A 19,286-nucleotide genomic window follows, 5' to 3' on the forward strand; every position below is an offset into this window, starting at 1 on the left:
GCCGCTAACCAGGAAGTGATGTGTGTGTGTGTGTGTATATATATATATATATATATATATATATATATATATATATATATATATATATATATTATTATGGATGATAATGGCGCTATATCAGGGCTGTCAAACTCAAATACACAGTGGGCTGAGATTGAACACTGGGACCTAGTCGCGGGCAAACCTCAGTCTATTGGCCACCGTTCAAAGTTCTCTGGTGTCTAATGCCCCTCCCCCATCCAACTCCTATACAGTTCCCTGGTGTCTAGTGGCCCCCTCCCTCCCCTAAAAAGTTCCCTGGTGTCTAATGCTTTCCCCCTCCCTCCCCCATATGGCTTCCCTGGTGTCCTAGGGCTTCCCCTACAATATAGCTTCCCTGGCGGTCTAGAGTGGGCCAAACATAATGCAAAGTGGGGAAACCACTTAAGGGCTAAATTTAATGTCTCTGGGGGCCAGATTTGGCCCGCGGGCCGGAGTCTGGCATGTATGCGCTATATGAATCACTAATAAAAGCACAGGAGTTTTTGGTTTTATAATCCTCTGCACCTGATTGGCTGTTTGGAGTGAGTCCAATGAATTCACTCCCCTGCCTCTTCTCCCTCGAATCACCCCCGCTGCGTCCTGCGGGATGACACGGAACATCTTGTGTCTTTGTGGTGAGGCAGTGCATGCTGGGTGACAGTTGTCGTGGGGGACTCGAAACGGAGAGCTGCGATTCTCTCCTGTTACACAGTGGGTGGTGTGACGCCGCTCGCAATGTCTTAAATACGGCTAAATATATCCTCTGGACATGTGACAGCACCCAAATGCGGAGGGCGGTCTCTCACATCACCTTGTCCTGTATGTGATCAGAAGAGCCATTCACTTGCATGGAGTAACTGATCCCCACTCAGGCCCGGTAGTTATAGCAGCAGTTGTTATTTTAGATGCAGCAGTGCACAGCCCATTGACTGCTATTAAGACAGCATACTGCTACTTAACCACTTCACCCCCAAGGGTTTTTACCCCACCTCATGAGTCCTTTAACCATTTCAGCCTGCTGGTATTTTTTTCCTGGACCAGAGCAATTTTCACCTTTTCAGTGCTCACCCCTTTCATTTGCCAATAGCTTAAGCACTACTAATCGCACTGAAATGAACTATATCTTGTTTTTTTTCACCACCAATTGGGCATTTTGGGGTTGATATTTGTTTTCAGTAATTAATTTATTTTCTATGCATTTTAAAGGAAAAAATGAGAAAATACACTATTTCTCCAATTTCACCCCCTATAGTTTTAATATAAACACTGGTACTGTACATAAAACCCACACATTGTATCTGCCTAAAATGTGGTTATCACAACATTTTAATTATGTCCCTAGTACAAAGTATGGTGACAGTATATTATTTGGAAATAAAAGTGTAATTTTTCTATGGTGGTTTTTTCTCTCACTATTTTCACTTGCACGCACGGTAATGCACACGCGGGAGCGCGCACGTGTGCACGCGCACAGCAGCACTGTTTGACTTATAAAAACATCCTGGAGCCGTTAAGAGGCTCTAGCAGGACGTTTTTTATAAGTCAGCTTGTCATTAAGTGGTTAAAGTAAACCTGAAACTGGGCAGGAGAAAAAAATTGTACATACCTGGTGCTTTCTCCAGCCCTCTCCAGACTGATCGCTCCCTTGTTGTCCTGCGGCGCCTGGAGCGAGACTGGGGAGACACAGAGTGCTCCCCACAATGGGAGCACGACGGAGGAAGCGCGCAGCCAGCTTGCACCGACTGGGGGACTTTCCGGGGCCAAGTGCGGAGGATCCTGGAGGCGGAGAAGGATCATGAGGGAGCGATCAGCCTGGAGGGGGCTGAAGGAAGCCACAGATAAGTATCTCTTTTTTCTCCTGCCCTGTCTCACGTTGTCAGTAGACAATTAGGCAGCCAGTATATAGTCAGGTGAACCTAAATAGAGCACACATCTGTTTTTTCTCCATGTACACTTTAAAATGTACCTGCAGCGAGAAAAGTGCCCCTGCCTCGAGAGGCTTCCCTCCACCAGCCCGTTTTAGCGCTGGAACTCCCGAAAAGACGCTTTTTTGGCGGCTTGCACATGCACACTAGCACGGACCCCCTCGGGCTTCAGCAGAAAAGGCAGAGTCTGATCGGGTCCGTGCTACTGCACATGCGCAGACAGTGACAAAATGTAGTTTCTTACCTCAGTAGTCGGATACCTCTGGATGGACCAGGGTCTTCCTGGATCCTCCTGCAGCCCACCGTGATAGTGCAGGGTGACTGGGTCGCTCTAGACCTGTTCAACAAAATCTTGTTGAATAGATTATTGTGGCCAAGCGCTCTGACACATGGATGAGTGCATACTGACTGCGAGTAAGGTGTGCGCATGCCCAAAGAAAGACCTGTTCCTGTGCAGAGGAGAAAAGCCAGGCGGGTGCGGCTTTGTTGTATTGAGCATGCCTGGACTTTACTCGCACATGCTCAGTTGGGATGTGCTTTTCCAAGGCCAGAAGTGCTGCCAATAGATGGAGAAAGTCTTGTGCTGGAACAGTGGTCTCTACTTTCATGATCCGGGAAGCCTCCCCTACTTTTTTCAGCCTGCTGTTGAGTAAGCAGGAGATGGCCTCTTTATTGAATAGAGAAGCTATCTACTTTGCACTTCAGGTTGACAACTTTTAGCCAGAAGCAGCCAATGAGGATGCAAGGAAATAAACTAAAAGAGGGGCGTTTGTGGCTAAATGCACTTTATAAATGTCTCTTCTTTACAAAAGGGAACAGTCAACCATAACTGTTTTTACTGCACCAAAGTGAAGGCTGTACACACAGAAGAGCTTCTATCATGACTACATTTCATCCTGAATTACAGATCTTCATAACCATCTATTTCTTGCCTTCAGGAGGCCAAGTCTCAGCAGAACGTAAGCAGCAGTCAGCTGGATCAGAGGGTCAAAGACATTCGGAAACTAGAAGAGCAACTGAAGGATGCAAACCAGATGATCCAGCAACACCAGCAGAGTGTGGAAAGGCTGGCAGGTAAGCTCCTCCCATTTGTACAGCAGCAGAGTATGGAGAGGCTGGCAGGTAAGCTCCTCCCATTATTACAGCAGCAGAGTATAGAGAGGCTGGCAGGTAAGCTCCTCCCCTTATTACACCAGCAGAGTGTGGAGAGGCTGGCAGGTAAGCTCCTCCCATTATTACAGCAGCAGAGTATGGAGAGGCTGGCAGGTAAGCTCCTCCCCTTATTACACCAGCAGAGTGGAGAGGCTGGCAGGTAAGCTCCTCCCCTTATTACACTAGCAGAGTGATGAGAGGCTGGCAGCTAAGCTCCTCCCATTATTACAGCAATAGAGTATGGAGAGGCTGGCAGGTAAGCTCCTCCCATTATTACAGCAGCAGAGTATGGAGAGGCTGGCAGGTAAGCTCCTCCCCTTATTACAGCAGCAGAGTATGGAGAGGCTGGCAGGTAAGCTCCTTCCATTATCACAGCAGCAGAGTATAGAGAGGCTAGTAGGTAAGCTCCTCCCCTTATTACAGCATCCGGCAGGAAAGCTGTCCCCCTTATTACAGCAGCAGAGTATGGCGAGGCTGGCAGGTAAGCTCCTCCTATTATTACATCAGCAGAGTATGGACCGGCTGGCTGGTAAGCCCCTCCCCTCATTACAGCAGCAGGTGGGTCAATGTGGTGTTAGTGTATCTCACTGTGCTTACTGTCTGGAGTTATGCAAACTTTAAAGGAAAATGAGTATCTTTTTTTTTCCCCCAAAATATAGAATACAAATCTCTCCTTAAAGAGGAGCTGTCAGCCATACTATCTCAGAAAAAACAAAAAACACATATATAAGTAGATAAATACTATCTCTACTTGCACAACATATGTATTGCACTGTCCACGTTTTGATTTTAGTGAATTTTTTTTTTCTACAGTAAAAAAAGAGAAAATCCTTCTTAGCATTTCCCACTTTAACTGTGGCTATTTTGAAGCCAGTCCTGATGTCATTTCCTCCCTCACTCTCCTCTGCCTGATTGTGTATGCATTGCCTCCGCATGATAAATATTGGCCAATCAGAGGGGAGCAGAGGAGTGGGAGGGGAAAACAGGAGGGGAAGAGGCTTCAGCCAATCAGGCTGCATTAGTTAAGTCTGAGGGGAAAGTAGAGAAGCAAAAAAGGACAACCCAGCATGCCCTGCACTTCCTTTTTGTGTACCAAATTTTGTGTGTACCAAATAAGAGTCAGGTAAACTGGGGAATGATGATTTATCAACAAGAAAAGTAATAGTGATTTTAACTTTTAGATTGCCTGGTTAGCATCATTATTACTTGTTTACCAGATAAAAATAATTGATTTTATGCCCGACAGTTATTTGTAAATGTGGTGGGGCTGGGGGGGGCGCAGATATTACTCAGCCAGGATCCTTTATGCTGTTTATCATTATGCTGTCCTCCGTCTTCTGCAGGGAGCCCTGCAGGTGCAGCAGTTTCAGGCTCCCATGACGTGCGTCCGTCCCAACCACCGCAATGCATGTCAGGTGATGTAGTTCTTCCACACAACATCACCACTTTACTACTGGAGCTGCCGGTCTGCCTGGAGAAAGATGGAGGCAACCAGTAAAAAGGCGGCTGGAGACAGCGGCTAGTAGAATAATTACCAATATTCTAGTTAATGCCAATAGTAAAGTATCTTTAATCTTTACCAATATTTTAATATAACCAAACCTTATCCGAACACTAGTCCTCCCTCTTGATGCCTAACTCTGATTCTCCCCTGGTGGTGTCTAAAACTCAAACCTCTCTGGTGGTGCCTAACACTAAGGACTCACAATGGCGCTTTCTAACCCTGAAACTCCCCTGGTGGTGTCTAAGCTTAAAGGAATACTATCGATACCCAAGTGTTCTAAAATGACAGTGTACAAATAATGTCTAAGTAGCTCTGTAAACCTTTTCCTACTGTTCATGTTAAATATCAGAGGCAAAAGCTGTAATTTATTGAGGGTAGGATTTAGCTATATTGGGACAAATCAATTGCAGAAGGGGTGTCTGCTTCAATGCACAGCCAGAGTTGCATATCAGACTACAGAAAGCAAATATCAAACATATCAAACTCTGAAAGCAAAAACAGTATTAAAAAGCTGTGACAATTAGTTACATTTCCTCTGCTCTCTTCAGACACTTCAGTCAGAAACACAGGACACAGAAGCTGCAGCTGTTGGGAGCTCTCTTCTCTGTCACACACAGAGCTACACATAGAGTTAACTGATGAAGTGTGAGGGGAATTTCCCCTCTCCTCATGGCTCAGTCAGCCGTCAGTTTTAGCGTCAGTAAACTTTGAATGTATTTTGCTAACCGTAACCAAAGAAGTTGTTACTAAAATGTATACACCAGTACTTAGCAGCACTTCCCAAACAATTCCTGTGTCTATTGAAAAAAATATGTGAATCGATAGTATTCCTTTAATACCCCCACATCTAACACTAAGGGGACCCCTGCCCCATCTTCTGTGCTGTCACAGGAGGTAATGCTACTAGCATACTTTTTACCTGCTTCAACCCGGGAAGGGGGGGATGTATTTATATGCATACACATGCACAGTTGTGGTCAAATTTGAGCCAGCCACCACAATGGAATTTGGTCCTGTGGGTGACGCTGGCAGGCCCCAATGCTGTACGGACGCATCGCTGGTAAGGGGGGAGGACACAATGTGGCGCACAACACAGCATCTTCTGCAGGTGGGAAAGGTTAGGACTTAAACTGAAAATATAACCAGTCATGCCACTGCTTACTTTATAATGCCAGCCATAGTTATTAGGAAGCCCTTTGTCAAGTTTGATTCATTAAAGTGCCTTTTATTATTAGCATGTACTGTAATGCTTTAAATCGGTATCTTAAAACATTTTAAACTGTAATTATTTTTTTCTGCAGGCGAAAATAGGAACCTTGATGCCGAGTTGAAATATGCCCAACAGAAGCTGAAAGCCCAAGATTGCAGCAGCTTGCACCAAATGAAAGAGAACGTCTCCCGTCTGGAACAAGAAAGAGATCATGCACAGGAGACATTGAGGAAAAGACAGCATGAGATAGACGAGACAAAGACCACTTTGGCTAAATTGGCTGAAGAGTCACAGGCTTTGAAAAAACAGCTTGACTGCAAAGAGAGGGAATGCAAAGAACTGACCGATAACAATCTCAATCTGGCCAAACAGAAGAGCGAACATGAGAATAAAGCTTCTCAATTTTTCAGACAGGAAGAGGGAATGTTGGCAAAGCTCAAGGAGTCGGAAAACGTCATCCTCTCTCACAAGCGGGAAATCAACTCTCTAGAACGCGAAAAGGAGATATTACTCAACCAGCTTGAAGCAATGAAGGAACTGGAGAAGAAGCAAACTGCTGACCTGGAGGCCCAAAAACAGGCTTGTTTGACAATTCAGCAGGAGCTGGACTCCAAGAGCCAGACGTATCAAAAAGATGTAGAGCATCTTAGAAAGAGTAGAGAGGAACTGGTGGAGGAACTTAAACTGCAATTCAGTAGCGCAAGCCGGGTGTTGCATCTAGAGAGCGACTTAGAGAAACAGACAAAATTAAATGTTGAATTACAAAGCAAACATGAGGAGCTTCTGCAGAGCAAAATGGACGTCCAGAATCAGCTTTCAGAACTACAAAAAACGCATGAGAGATTTGTCTCCGAATCTCAGCGTCACATCGAAAGCTTGCAAGACAACATCACCTCCAAGCAAAGTTATGCTGATTCTGTCTCTTCTGCCATACGGGACAAGGAGGAGGAAATATGCGTGTTGTCGGAAAAACTGAAGCTTGCCAGTATGGAGTTGCAATCCGCTTGCGAGAGCAACAGAGACCTTAATGCTAAGGTACAAGAACTGACTTTGCAGTCGGAATCTTGGTCTAAAGAGAAGGAGTCTCTGACTGCTTTAATTCGTTCTAATCAAAAAGAAATTGAGAAGCTAATTGAAGAAAGTAAGCAAATCAATGATCTTTCCAACTCGCTGAATCATGAGAAAGCACCACTACATAAAGTAGAGGCTGACCCGTGCCACCTAATCGACCAGCATGAAGAAAACGTCTTGGACTTTGCAGAACGCATGGATGAAGAATGCACGATGGGCATAGACAAGGAAGTAAAAGAATGTGAAAATCTGCAGGTGGAACTAGCAGAACTGAAGGAGAAACTCTGCAAGACTGAGGAGGACAACAGCCGCTTACTGAGAGCCAACGAAGAGCTGTCAACATTGGTGGGACAGGTCCGAAGTAATGAGCAGTCACTTGATAAGATTGTCGAAGACCTGAGGATGACTTTGAAGGACAGGGAAACCTCAATCAAAAAACTCGAGGCTAAGCTGGAACTGCTGAAAATGGATATTGAAACAGTGTCTGTTCCTGTAGAAGGTGGTAAGACGTCCATTAGTGGAAAACTTGAAACACCTAGTGGAGATGTTAGTTGTGTCCAGCCAAGGACAGAGCAGGAGAAGCTATTCAGCTCTCAATGTCAAAAAGAGAGAGAGAATCCTGTTGGCATTGCTGAAAACCAAACCATGTTGGTTGAGGAGAAAAATGCATCATTTGCAGGCGGTAATGAAAGTCGCTTACTTAATCTAAGTGGGGAGTTGTTTCCCTCATTTTTGGAACCACGACCACGTGAGGAAAACGAAACGTTACTGCTCAATCTAGATCAGCTGACCTTAACCTCGGCAGATGATGTGACAAAGTCGCTGTCCCACCTCTTGGAGCTCGACCAAAATCGGGTCCAACAAGCTCCTTCCCTGTCTCCCTTCAGCTCTCCTCCTGTAAAAGAAAACCGAGGCACAAAGGAAGGCAGAAAATCTATTTCTAGCCTGATTGTTGACCTGATTCTCCAACAACCTGACGAGGAGCAGCAGGTCCTGTTTTCTGGTCTGAGCAGTGAGGAGACTTTTAATGCCAAAGACTTGCTGACGGTTTACCAGATGGAGCTGAGCACTTTGCGGAAACAACATTTAGACGATATTGCTGCCTGGCAACAGAAACTGCACCATCAGGCCTCCGAAATGGAAACCAAGCTGGTGGAAGAGAAGGCTCGAAGTGACCGCTTAACGCAAGAGTTGGAGGCTGCAAAGCTTGACCTCCAGGTCCTGGACTTGAGCGCACGCTCGCTCTTGTTTGATGGTGATGATGTAAGTATGTATGTAAGTATGCTTTGGAAATTTCTTAAAATGAACCTGGGACTTTCTCCAGCTCTGTCCAGGCTTATAGCTTCCTCGCCGTCCTTCTGCACCACCTGGATCCTCTGCAAGTGGCTCTGGAAAGTTATCCTGGGTGTACTGCGCATGTGCGGGCTGCACTCAAGCGCGATCCTGTTGTTGGAGGCATTCTGCGCCTGATCCCGGTGACGGGGAGCGCACCCGGCCGGACTTCGCCTGCACCGACTGCAGGATTTTCTGGGGTCGGCTGCAGACGATCTAGGCAGAACAGAAGGATGGCATGGGAGTGACAAGCCTGGAGGGGGGCTCGAGGAAGCCCCAGGTATGTATATATATTTTTTTTTTCACCCTCGCCATCTTAAGTTCCCTTTAAGAAGAATGCTTGCTTTAAATTTCAGACACTTCAAAATGCATATTGTTTAACCACTTAAAGAGACTCTGTAACTTAAAAAAGTTCCCCTGGGGAGTACTCACCTCAGTAGGGGGAAGCCTCAGGGTCCTATCGGGGCTTCCCCGTCCTCCTGTGTCCCACGGCGGTCTCGTTGCATCCCACGGAACGCACAGCCGACAATTTGTCAGGCTGTGCAATATTTACCTTTTCTGGCTCCAGCGGGGGCTCTCCGCTCGGAGATGGGCAGAAATAGCTGATCTCTGTTCGGTCCGTTCTACTACACAGGCACAGGAGACTTGCGCCTGCGCAGTAGAGCGGACCGACAGCGATTGGCTATTTCCGCCTATCTCCGGGCGGAGAGACGATCCTGCGCTGGAGCTGGGAAGGTAAATATTTACATCCCCCCCGTTTGGGGAGCTTTATCGCTGCTGCCGCCGTGGGACACAGGATAGGATCCGGAGGCTTCCCCCACCCGAGGTGAGTACCCCCCAGGGGAACTTTTTTGTAGTTACAGATTTTCTTTAAGGACCACCGGCTTTACCTCCCCTAGTGACCAGACTATGTTTTACAAATTAGGCCACTGCAGCTTTAAGGCCTCACTGCAGGGCTGTACAACTCAGCACACAAGTGACCCCCCCCCCTTTCTGCCCACCAACAGAGCTTTCTGTTGGTGGGGTCTGATCGCCCCCCCCAGATGTGTTTTTTTTTATATTTGGTGGGGGGTTTTTTGGCGGGGAGGAGGGTTTAAATAAATTACACAATTTTTTAAAATTTATTTTGTAGTTTCCCACCCTCCCTCCCCCCGCCAGCCAATCACAGTGATCGGCTCTCAGACATTAGCCTAGGAGAGCCGATCACTCTCTGTGCCTCTAGAGGGGACAGCCGTGTCACTACAGCGCTGCCGTAGATCGCAGCGTTGTATGGTGCGGCAATCATTCAAGTGGAGATGCGCGCGAATTGGTGATCTGCTAAACTCCCCTAGTACTGCACGCCAATCGGCGTTAGCTGGTCCTGGGGCTGCCGCTCTGCTCACGCCCCTTGGCGTGAGACAGACGTGTAGTGGTTAAAAAAAAAATAGTTTACAGATAGGGACACCAAGAGCCAAATATAGTGTAGTATGGTCTGGTAATATGGGATGAAGTTGGAAGAGTAAATACAAATATAGTCACAAAGCAGGGCTACCTCCAGGCAACCACTGTAGAGGCAGGTGGGGAGATTAGACCTGACCCCACTCAGGATTAAGAAGTCGCTCTCCGTAGATTAGGAAAAAGGGGGATGACACCCCTCCACCAAGGGTGGACTTAGAACAATGGAACAGGGATACAGAGGCGCCAGAAGAATAACAATGTTTAACATTTGTGGAGGCAGTGGTGGACTTACCTCCTCCAAACAGAAGATATGCCAACAAAGTTTAGCAGAACAAATGTATTTACATACTCCAAGGGAAAATGCAACGCGTTTCGCAGGTATGACCCACTTCATCAGGGAATAGGTAGGAGTAGGTACAGTGCAGGTCTGTAGCTGGGCTAAGCACCTACCTATTGCTTGATGGGGCGGGGTCATACCTGCGAAACGTGTTGCATTTCCCCCTGGAGTATGCATATCTGGCATATCTTGTGTCTGTTTGGAGGAGGTAAGTCCACCACTGCCTCCACACATTTTAAACTTTTTAGACATTTTGATTCTCATGGCGCCTCTGTATCCCTACATTATAACAAACAGTAGCCCCTCCCAGATTTCTGGAAGGAGACAGCATAGAGCCATTATGTTCACGAGAACAACATTATTATCATCATTATTATTTTTATTGATTTATATAGCGCCAGCATCTTCCGTGGAGCTCCTCCTTGCCCTATTATCTTTTCTAAAGCACAAAGTTATCTCCCTATTTTAATGTTATTGAGATTGGGTTAGGAGGAGGTATAGTATACGAGTATTTCTGGAACGCCACTAATACCTAAAATAGGCATATGCTTGTTTTTTTACCTGCATTGAAAGGGTACTGGAGGAAGGGAGAAAAGTGCAGTTATACTTACCTGGGGTTTCTTCCAGCCAGCCCCCTGCAGTCAGGTCCTTCTGATCCCTTCCAGTGTGTCACTGTCCTCTCTGAAAGACCCAGAAGTTACAAGGTACTGCGCATGCATAGGTCTGGCTCTGCGCCTCCTTAATTGCCCTTCTATGGCCGGGAGAACTCTGTGCGTGCGCAATTTGTTAAGACTTAAACTGCGCAGGCCACCAGAGCACGATCGAGGAGATGGCAGCAAACTATCGGAGGTGGACAGTGCCACACTGGAGAAGATTGGGAGTACTCCAATGGACCTAATAGACTGTGGGGGATGGTAGTCTGGAAGAAGCAATTCACAAATCCTCAGAAACATCTACTGTCTGCTAATTCCCTCTTCTCCCAGTCGTTCTGAATCCATGCTTTATGACAGCTCATCAGCGGGGAGGTGTGGGTTTGAGTGGCACTCTTCTGCCCGTAATTATGGGGTGCTGCCTGGAAGTGTCTATGAATTATTACAGAAGGTACAAAAAAATGCATTATTTATTTTATGTTGCTGTTCTACTGTGTGAATATAAAAACTCAGAGAGCAGGAGATTTTAAATTTATATGTATTTTATTGATTACTTTTACACCATGGTGTTGTATTCAGGTTTTTCTTTTTCTTTCTTTAGTTGACCACAAGAGTGGATGCCTCCAATCAGAGCCTTTGCACCTTCGTACCAATTGGAAGACTGTCACTCGGCAACAGCGAAGCCATGAAATGTGAATCTCTGAAGCAAGGCCAGGGAAGTCCTGAAAATAAGAGTTCTGAAGAAAACTCAGAGGACACAAGCAAGAACGGAGTAGAAGAGGCAAACGGAAACAGGAGGTCAGCTAGGCAGAAAAGGAAAAAAGCCAATACCGTGGACAATCCCAAAACCCAGGAAGTTTCTGAGCAACCTCGAGGAAGGCGAAGAGGGTCTTCCAATGAAAATGAGAAGCTTCTTCTGCTTGTGAAAGACAAAGAAAAATATAACCAGCATTTGATGATGGAGATAAAAGAATTATCTATGCAGATCGAAATACAAAAGACCGAACTGAGCATAAAGGAGGAACAAAACAAAGAACTGGAAAATAAAGCCAATGCATCTGAAGCCGAAAGATCGCAGTTACAGGAAAAAATTGAGGCGATTTCCGGTGAACAGTTGCAATCCTCAGGCAGAATTGAAGTTCTTGAAAAAGACCTTCAAGCAACATTGACTGCAATGGAATTTCTGAAAGAAAGGGTGACTGAATTATCCAAAATAAGAGAAGGTTTAGAAATCTCCAGCGAAGAATGGAAAGAAAACTATCTCCAGGCTGAAAACGAGCTGAAGAGAACCAAGTCCGAGAGAGCAAATATTGAAAACCACACTCGGTCCTTAGAAGCAGATATGGATGCCTTACAGTCCAAATATCAACACTTGCAACAGAAACATGAAGCCCATTTAACATCACTTAATGAGTCAAAGGAGAGCCTTAAAGCTGCTCTAGCAGAGAAAGATCAGTTAACTTGTGAATTGGAGACCTTGGTGGAAGTAAAATTAGAACTTGAACAAAGGTTCAATCACTTGAAGGAGAGGGAAACTCAGCTGGAATCCAACCATGAACATGCTAAAGAGCTTACAAAACTCCTGGAATCTGATATACATACGTTGAAAGAGGAGATCCAGGCAGCAAAATTGACCACAACACAGTTAATCGAAGAACGGGACAGCTTGACTCTCTTACGGGAAAGTGAGAATTTGCAAATCCAAGAGCTACAGAAGGAAGTGCAGCTAATACAAGAAGAACGTGAAGCCCATTTAAAATCACTTAACGAGTCAAAGGAGAGCCTCAAAGCTGCTCTAGCGGAGAAAGATCAGTTAACTTGTGATTTGGAGACCTTGCTGGAAGCAAAACAAGAACTGGAACAAAGGTACAATCTTTTGAATGAGAGGGAAACGGAGCTGGAATCCAACCATGAACATGCTAAAGAGCTTACAAAGCTACTGGAATCTGATATACATACATTGAAAGAGGAGATCCAGGCAGCAAAATTGACCACAACACAGTTAATCGAAGAACGGGACAGCTTGACTCTCTTACGGGAAAGTGAGAATTTGCAAATCCAAGATCTACAGAAGGAAGTGCAGCTAATACAAGAAGAACGTGAAGTCCATTTAAAATCACTTAACGAGTCAAAGGAGGGCCTCAAAGCTGCTCTAGCGGAGAAAGATCAGTTAACTTGTGATTTGGAGACCTTGCTGGAAGCAAAACAAGAACTTGAACAAAGGTACAATCTTTTGAAGGAGAGGGAAACTGAGCTGGAATCCAACCACGAACATGCTAAAGAGCTTACAAAGTTACTGGAATCTGATATACATACATTGAAAGAGGAGATCCAGGCAGCAAAATTGACTACAACACAATTAATTGAAGAACGGGACAGCTTGACTCTCTTACGGGAAAGTGACAATTTGCAAATCCAAGATCTACAGAAGGAAGTGCAGCTAATACAAGAAGAGAATCAACTTCTGGTTCGTGAACGGGAAGAATTGCAAACTCAATTGAGTGCCGCTAATGGGGAAAAGAATGAAATTTCCAGATCGCTGGAACGCTGTAGGGTTGAAAAACATGAAGTGGCCACCAGCTTGAACTCTGCTCAGGAAGAGGTTGCTCTAATGCGGGCAGGGATTGAGAAACTTAAAGTAAAAATAGAGTCGGATGAAAATAAGAAGCGTCAAACTATTGAAAAACTAAAGGAGAGCGAAAGGAAATTTGACAACCTCAATGATAAGATCGAATCCTTAGAGCGAGAGTTAGCTATGGCAGAGGAGAATTTTGAAAATGCCATCCTTCAGACAGAGACTGCTACGGAGGAAGCTGAAACGTTGAAATCAGAAAAGGAAGCTTTGGAGGAGGAACTAAATCGATTAAGGAGAGAACTTGTGGACCTTGAAAATGAACTTCAAAATAGTCGTGTGAAGATCAGCGAGTTAGAAACCTCCATACTTACTCTTACAAACACTCTGGAAACAAAAGAAAGTGAACACGCTCACTTCAGAGACAGTTCTGAGAAGGAACTTGAGATGCTTCAAACGCAGCTTAATGATCTACGTGAGCAGAAAGCCCTTTATGACCAGACATTGGAAATGGTGAAAGACGAACACACCAATTTTACAACGAAGATGGAAGAAGAGAGAGCACAATTGCTGCAACAGTTGGAGGCTGCTCAGGTGACCAGCAGAGACTTCAAAGCCTCCACTGAGAATTTGTCACTGGAGTTAGAAGAATGCAGACTTCAGCTAGCTGAAAAGGCCCAGCAAATGGTGGTTCTTGAGACCCGGGCTAAAGAGGCAGAAGAAAAGGAGAATGCGTACTCAACGGAACTATCTCTATTGAAGCAGGAGTCAGAAAAGTTGAAAAAGGATAAGGAAAATCTGTTAGAAAGTCTGGATGATATGATAGAAAGGGTGGAGGGTTTCTCGTCAGATATTGAAACCTATGAGATTGAGAAAGATGAGTTGACCACAAGCTTAAAGTCTGCTGAGGAAGAAGTTACCTTGTTGCATGCAAGAATTGAGGCGCTTAAAAGAGAAGCAGAGCTGCAAGAGAAGAATAGAAATGAAACTACTGAAGAACTAAAAGAGAGCAAGAGGGAATGTGACCGTCTCAATGATAAGATTGAGTCTTTACAACGAGAATTGGCCATGCTGGAGAAGAATTTAGAAACTGCCATTCTTGACACAGAGACTTCTAAGGAGGAGGCAGAAAGGCTTAAGTCAGAAAAAGAGTACTTGCAAGAGGAATTAAGTAGACTCAGAGAAAATCTGCCAGATCTAGAAAAAGAGCTTCAGAATAGCCAGGCAAGAATTGAAGAGCTGGAAACAACTATTCATAATCTAACACTCACTTTGGAGACCAAAGAAACTGAACAGGCTAAGCTCAAAGACACTCACCAGAAGGAACTTGAGATAATTCAGACACAACTGAATCAACTTCTCGAGCAGAAAGCCTTTACAGACCAGAGCTGTGAAACAGTCGGAGATGAACATGACATCTCATCTGAAAAGGAAGAAGAGAGATTTCAGTTGCTGCAGCAGTTGGAGGAGGCTCAGGTGGCCACCAAAGATCTCAAGGTTAATGCAGAGAAGCTTTTGTTGGAGATAGAAGAATATAAATCCCAGCTAGCTGAAAAGACCAAGAACCTTGTGGCCCTTGAGGCCCGAGCTAGAGACACTGAAGAAATGGAGATCAAATACTCCACAGAGCTGTCCAGATTGGAGATGGAGAGAGAAACTCTGACAAGTGAAAAGATAAACTTGATGTCAAGATTAGAGGAGATGGAAGCCAAGCTACAGATGACCTCTACAGAGAATGAGTCTCTTCAGGCTATCATCTCTGAGCTCAGAACATCTCACAGTGGTCTAGAAACACATCTGGAGTTGATAACTTCTGAGAAAAAGTCTCTTTTAGGAAAGGTATGTTTTCATATGGTGTGTCTATAGCTATCTTTTTCTTGGTATTATGCCTGTGCTCATATTAATCTGAACTGTAACGGACCACTTTAGCAAAAAGCCAGGCCCAGTGATGTTGTCCAAGGGCATCAGGTCCTGACCCCTGACGGGTGACATCAGTCAAAGGTGTGTAGGCACCTTAACATGTTCCTGTGAGATCTCCAAACCTGGTGCTGTAGAAGCTCTTTGATGTCACATCCTGGGGTTATCCCCCCCCAAGTGGGAATCGGCTCAGTCACCAGTAGATGTCAGAATTTGAGTGCTTGGGGTATTGTTCTTAGCTGTTTATTTACATGCAGATACAGCGAGGCCTTGAGAATTGCTTTGTAACACAGAAATGTCCAGGCCTGCTTATCCATGAAGGCACATCTGAAATAATGCAGTTTAAACAGATATGGAGTGCTATAAACTCCAACACTTAAAGCTAATGTTTTTTTTTTTTTTAAAGTCAGATACTCACCTAAGGAGAGGGAGGCTCTGGGTCCCATAGCATAGAGCATTCCCTCTCCTCTCCCGGTGTCCGCTGTTGTCCTGGCTCCCCCGTAGTGGTATTCGACCTTTTCGGTCAAATACCGCTGTCTCCCGGCTGAAGGGAGGCTTCGGAATTGCTTTGGGAGCCCGAGTACTCCCAAAGACGGGCCGCTCTACACTGCGCACACACGAACGCCCTCTGGCGCACTCACGTGTGCACTGCCTGACTTCAGGAGGACTCGGCTCCCGAAGACTTCCGAAGTCCCAGTGGTTGCAAATGCGAACGGGGGAGCCAGCGCAGTATCGGGAGAGGAGAGGGAGGGTTCATTAGGACAGCGTCTTCCATCTCCTTAGGTGAGTATCTGCCTTTTGTTTTGTTTTTTTAAATATGGGGTTACATTAGCTTTAATAACAAGATTCTTGCCTTTGCCGATGATCAGAGGTAAACAAGCTTCTTTTGTTCTCTGCAGGGAAAAGAAACCATTTTACACACAGAATACTTGGGAATGCTTTCAAATGTTCTTTTATGTAACTAAGAGTAGTTACTGAAATTTTAGTTTTCAAAGTATTATTTCACTTTAAAATACAGACCTTCTTTTTTTTAAGCTGAGAGCAAATCTGTTATCAGCAGGTAATGCAGTGGTGCCGCTACTCTTGACGTTAGAGTACTGTTTAAAAGAGACCTGAAGTGAAAAAACAAAAGTGTGGTATAATGAATTGTATGTGTAGTACAGACAATGATTAGAACATTAGTAGCAAAGAAAAGACTATCATATTTTAATCTCTCTCTCTCTCTCTCTCTCTCTCCCCCATCATTCCGTCACAGTTGCAGTTTTACAACCACACTCTGGGGTTGATTCATTAAGCTGCGCTTAAAGGGAGCCTTAACTGAACGGGGGGTAACGAGTTTCACTAACTTGGGGTATTAACCAGCCCCCTGCAGCAGTCCTGTGCCCTCGGAGCCGCTCTAGAATCCTCCGGTCCCCCGCTGTCACGTAGTTTCATTTTTGATGACTCACCAGTCGGCCGGCCGCCATGCATATTATTGGACGCATTCCCTACTGCAATTAGCGCTGTTGCGTACCACAACGCATACAAAAATACGGGTTGCCGCATATCTACTCGTGCGGAATGAGGCAACGCGTATTTTTGTACGCGTTGTGGTCCGCAACAGCGCTAATTGCAGTAGGGAATGCGCCCAATAATACGCATGGCGGCCGGCCGTCTGGTGAGTCGCCAAAAACGAAACTAATTGACAGCGGGGGACCGGAGGATTCCAGAGCGGCTCCGAGGGCACAGGACTGCTGAAGGGGGCTGGTAATAGCCCCAGGTAAGTGAGACTCTTTACCCCCCGTTCAGTTAAGGTTCCCTTTAATGACACCGACGCCCGGTAAATGCAGCGCCGCACACTACTCGCGGTAGTGAGACAGTTGAGATAAGCGCTTCAAAAGACAGTGCTGTCCATTACTTTTTTGGTCACAGTGCTCAGTGAGGCTCTTTTGCATCGATAACTGTAGTTGCATAAAAGGGAACCTTAACTGAGAGTGATCTGGATGTTTCCTTTTATACAATACTAGTAGCTTGGCACCCTTGTTGGTCTATGTGGCTGCAGCAGTGGCTGAATCCCACACCTGAAACAAGCATGCAGCTAATCCAGTCTGACTTCAGTCAGAGCACCTGATCTGCATGCTTGTTCAGGGGCTGCGGCTAAAAGTATTTGAGACACAGGATCAGCAGGAGAGTCAGGCAACTGGTATTATTTGAAAAGGAAAAATTAATATCCTTCTCAGTTTAGGTTACCTTTAACTCTTCCTGTACTGGAAACTATATGAGACTCTTTTTCTTTGCTACTAATGTTCTGTTTCTTAGCTGTACTACACATACAGTTCATTATATTATAAGTTTATTTTCACTTCAGATTCCCTTTAAATGATATGCAGATTCTAGTGATGGGCAGATAAGACTTCGGGCCAGATGAGCTAACGGAAATATGGAAGACAATATTTGTTAGACGTTTGAGCAGATAATGAAGTGCATTATACATGTGACTATGAAATGTCTACGCATAGTCTATTCTCCAAGAGGGCTGCTATGTATGATGAGGTTCCCTGCAGCACGTGAATGTGCAGAAACAGGAGAAGGTCTAACTGCCTGCCTTTTACATGTTTTCGTGTATTTTACATTTTTCGTGCTAGCGGTCCTTTAGATCGTATCACTGACTCCTTACGTAGAGCTGTTTTAACAAACTATCTGTGCTGCAGGCTTATAATTACGTACATCTTCCTGTCTGCCGGCGATGTCCTCACTTGTCGTTGTTGTGTTGTTACGCAGGCGGCAGAGCTGGAAGATAATTGTTCCGTGTTGAGAAGTAAATTACAGGAGTCTGATCTGCATATCAAAACTGCTCAGGAGCAGAGCTGCCAGGAGAAGACTGTCCTGGAGGAGGTGCTACAGACACTGCGACAGCAGCGCGAGGAGGATAGTGTGAGTGACTCCATACTTGCAGCCACATGGGCTGAGATCTGTCTGGGTCTGAGAACAGCTGCTCTTATTTGGAAATATCAGTGCCAAGAGTTAGAACTCGGTTGTAAGGGTTAAAATCTAACAAGTTTTAACTACCTTATTATTTTATTATTATTATTTATTTATTTATAAAGCGCCAACATATTCCGTGGCGCTGTACAATGTAAGAAAACAAACAAGGGATACATAATGATACAGACAATGATATACATGGAAATATGAACACTGATACAAGATACAGCACTGCTGATTACAATTTGATTTAACAGGATGACTAAAATGTATAAATTTCTAACAGTGTGCAAGCAATTGAATTAATAACATTCCATGACACAAAAGGGTGAGAGCCCTGCCCTTGCGAGCTTACAATCTAAAGGAATGGGGTGGAAACAAGAGGTGGGGGAAGTATACAGTATATGTACAGGCAGTGCGTAATTAGGTTATTTAGTGGGTGCATGGCCTAAGCTAGAGAATATGCTTGTCGGAAAAGGTGGGTTTTGAGGGAGCGTTTAAAGATTTCAAAGGTGGGAGAGTGGCGGATGTGTTGTGGAAGGGCATTCCAGAGGAGGGGTGAGGCACGTGAGAAGTCTTGTACACGTGAATGTGAGGAGGTGATTGTAGAAGAGGATAGAAGAAGCTCATGTGCAGATCTGAGATTGCGGTTGGGTTGGTATCTGGAGACTAGTGAGGAGATGTACAGGGGAGAGAGATTGTGGAGAGCTTTGTAGGTTATGGTTAAGAGTTTGAACTGAATCCTCTCATTAATTGGTAGCCAGTGAAGAGCTTGACAGAGAGGGTCAGCAGAGGAAGAGCGAGAGGAGAGATGAATGAGTCGAGCAGCAGAGTTCAGTACAGAATTGAGCGGTGATAGTCGGTTAGTTGGAAGTCCACCAAGCAATATATTGCAATAGTCCAATCGAGATATAATAAGAGCATGTACTAACATTTTGGTTGTGTCATGGGAGAGAAAAGGTCGGATACGTGCTATGTTTTTCAGTTGGAAATGGCAGGAGCTGGTTAGGGAGTTAATGTGAGGAGTAAATGAGAGAGAAGAATCAAATATTACCCCCAGGCACCGTGCTTTGGGAACTGATGTTATAGACGTGTTGTTAACATTTATTGTAATATCAGGCAAAGGGGTGGACAGGGATGGTGGAAAGAGTATTAGTTCAGTTTTATTCATATTGAGTTTTAAGAAGCGAGAGG

The 19,286-nt window shown here is 45.0% G+C and overlaps 1 protein-coding gene across 2 annotated transcripts in view; it reads left to right on the plus strand.

The window, feature by feature from the left end:
- CENPF (centromere protein F) overlaps positions 1-19,286 on the plus strand; it is a 93,881-nt gene that overhangs the window by 47,288 nt on the left and 27,307 nt on the right. For both annotated transcript variants that reach the window (XM_068232961.1, XM_068232962.1), the window contains exons 11-14: positions 2,885-3,020; positions 5,904-8,146; positions 11,241-15,050; positions 17,889-18,041. In XM_068232961.1, the coding sequence (XP_068089062.1) occupies positions 2,885-3,020; positions 5,904-8,146; positions 11,241-15,050; positions 17,889-18,041 (6,342 nt within the window). The remainder of the gene's footprint in view (positions 1-2,884; positions 3,021-5,903; positions 8,147-11,240; positions 15,051-17,888; positions 18,042-19,286) is intronic.

This window comes from Hyperolius riggenbachi, chromosome 4, assembly GCF_040937935.1.
Source record: "Hyperolius riggenbachi isolate aHypRig1 chromosome 4, aHypRig1.pri, whole genome shotgun sequence".
Classification (NCBI taxonomy): domain Eukaryota; kingdom Metazoa; phylum Chordata; class Amphibia; order Anura; family Hyperoliidae; genus Hyperolius; species Hyperolius riggenbachi.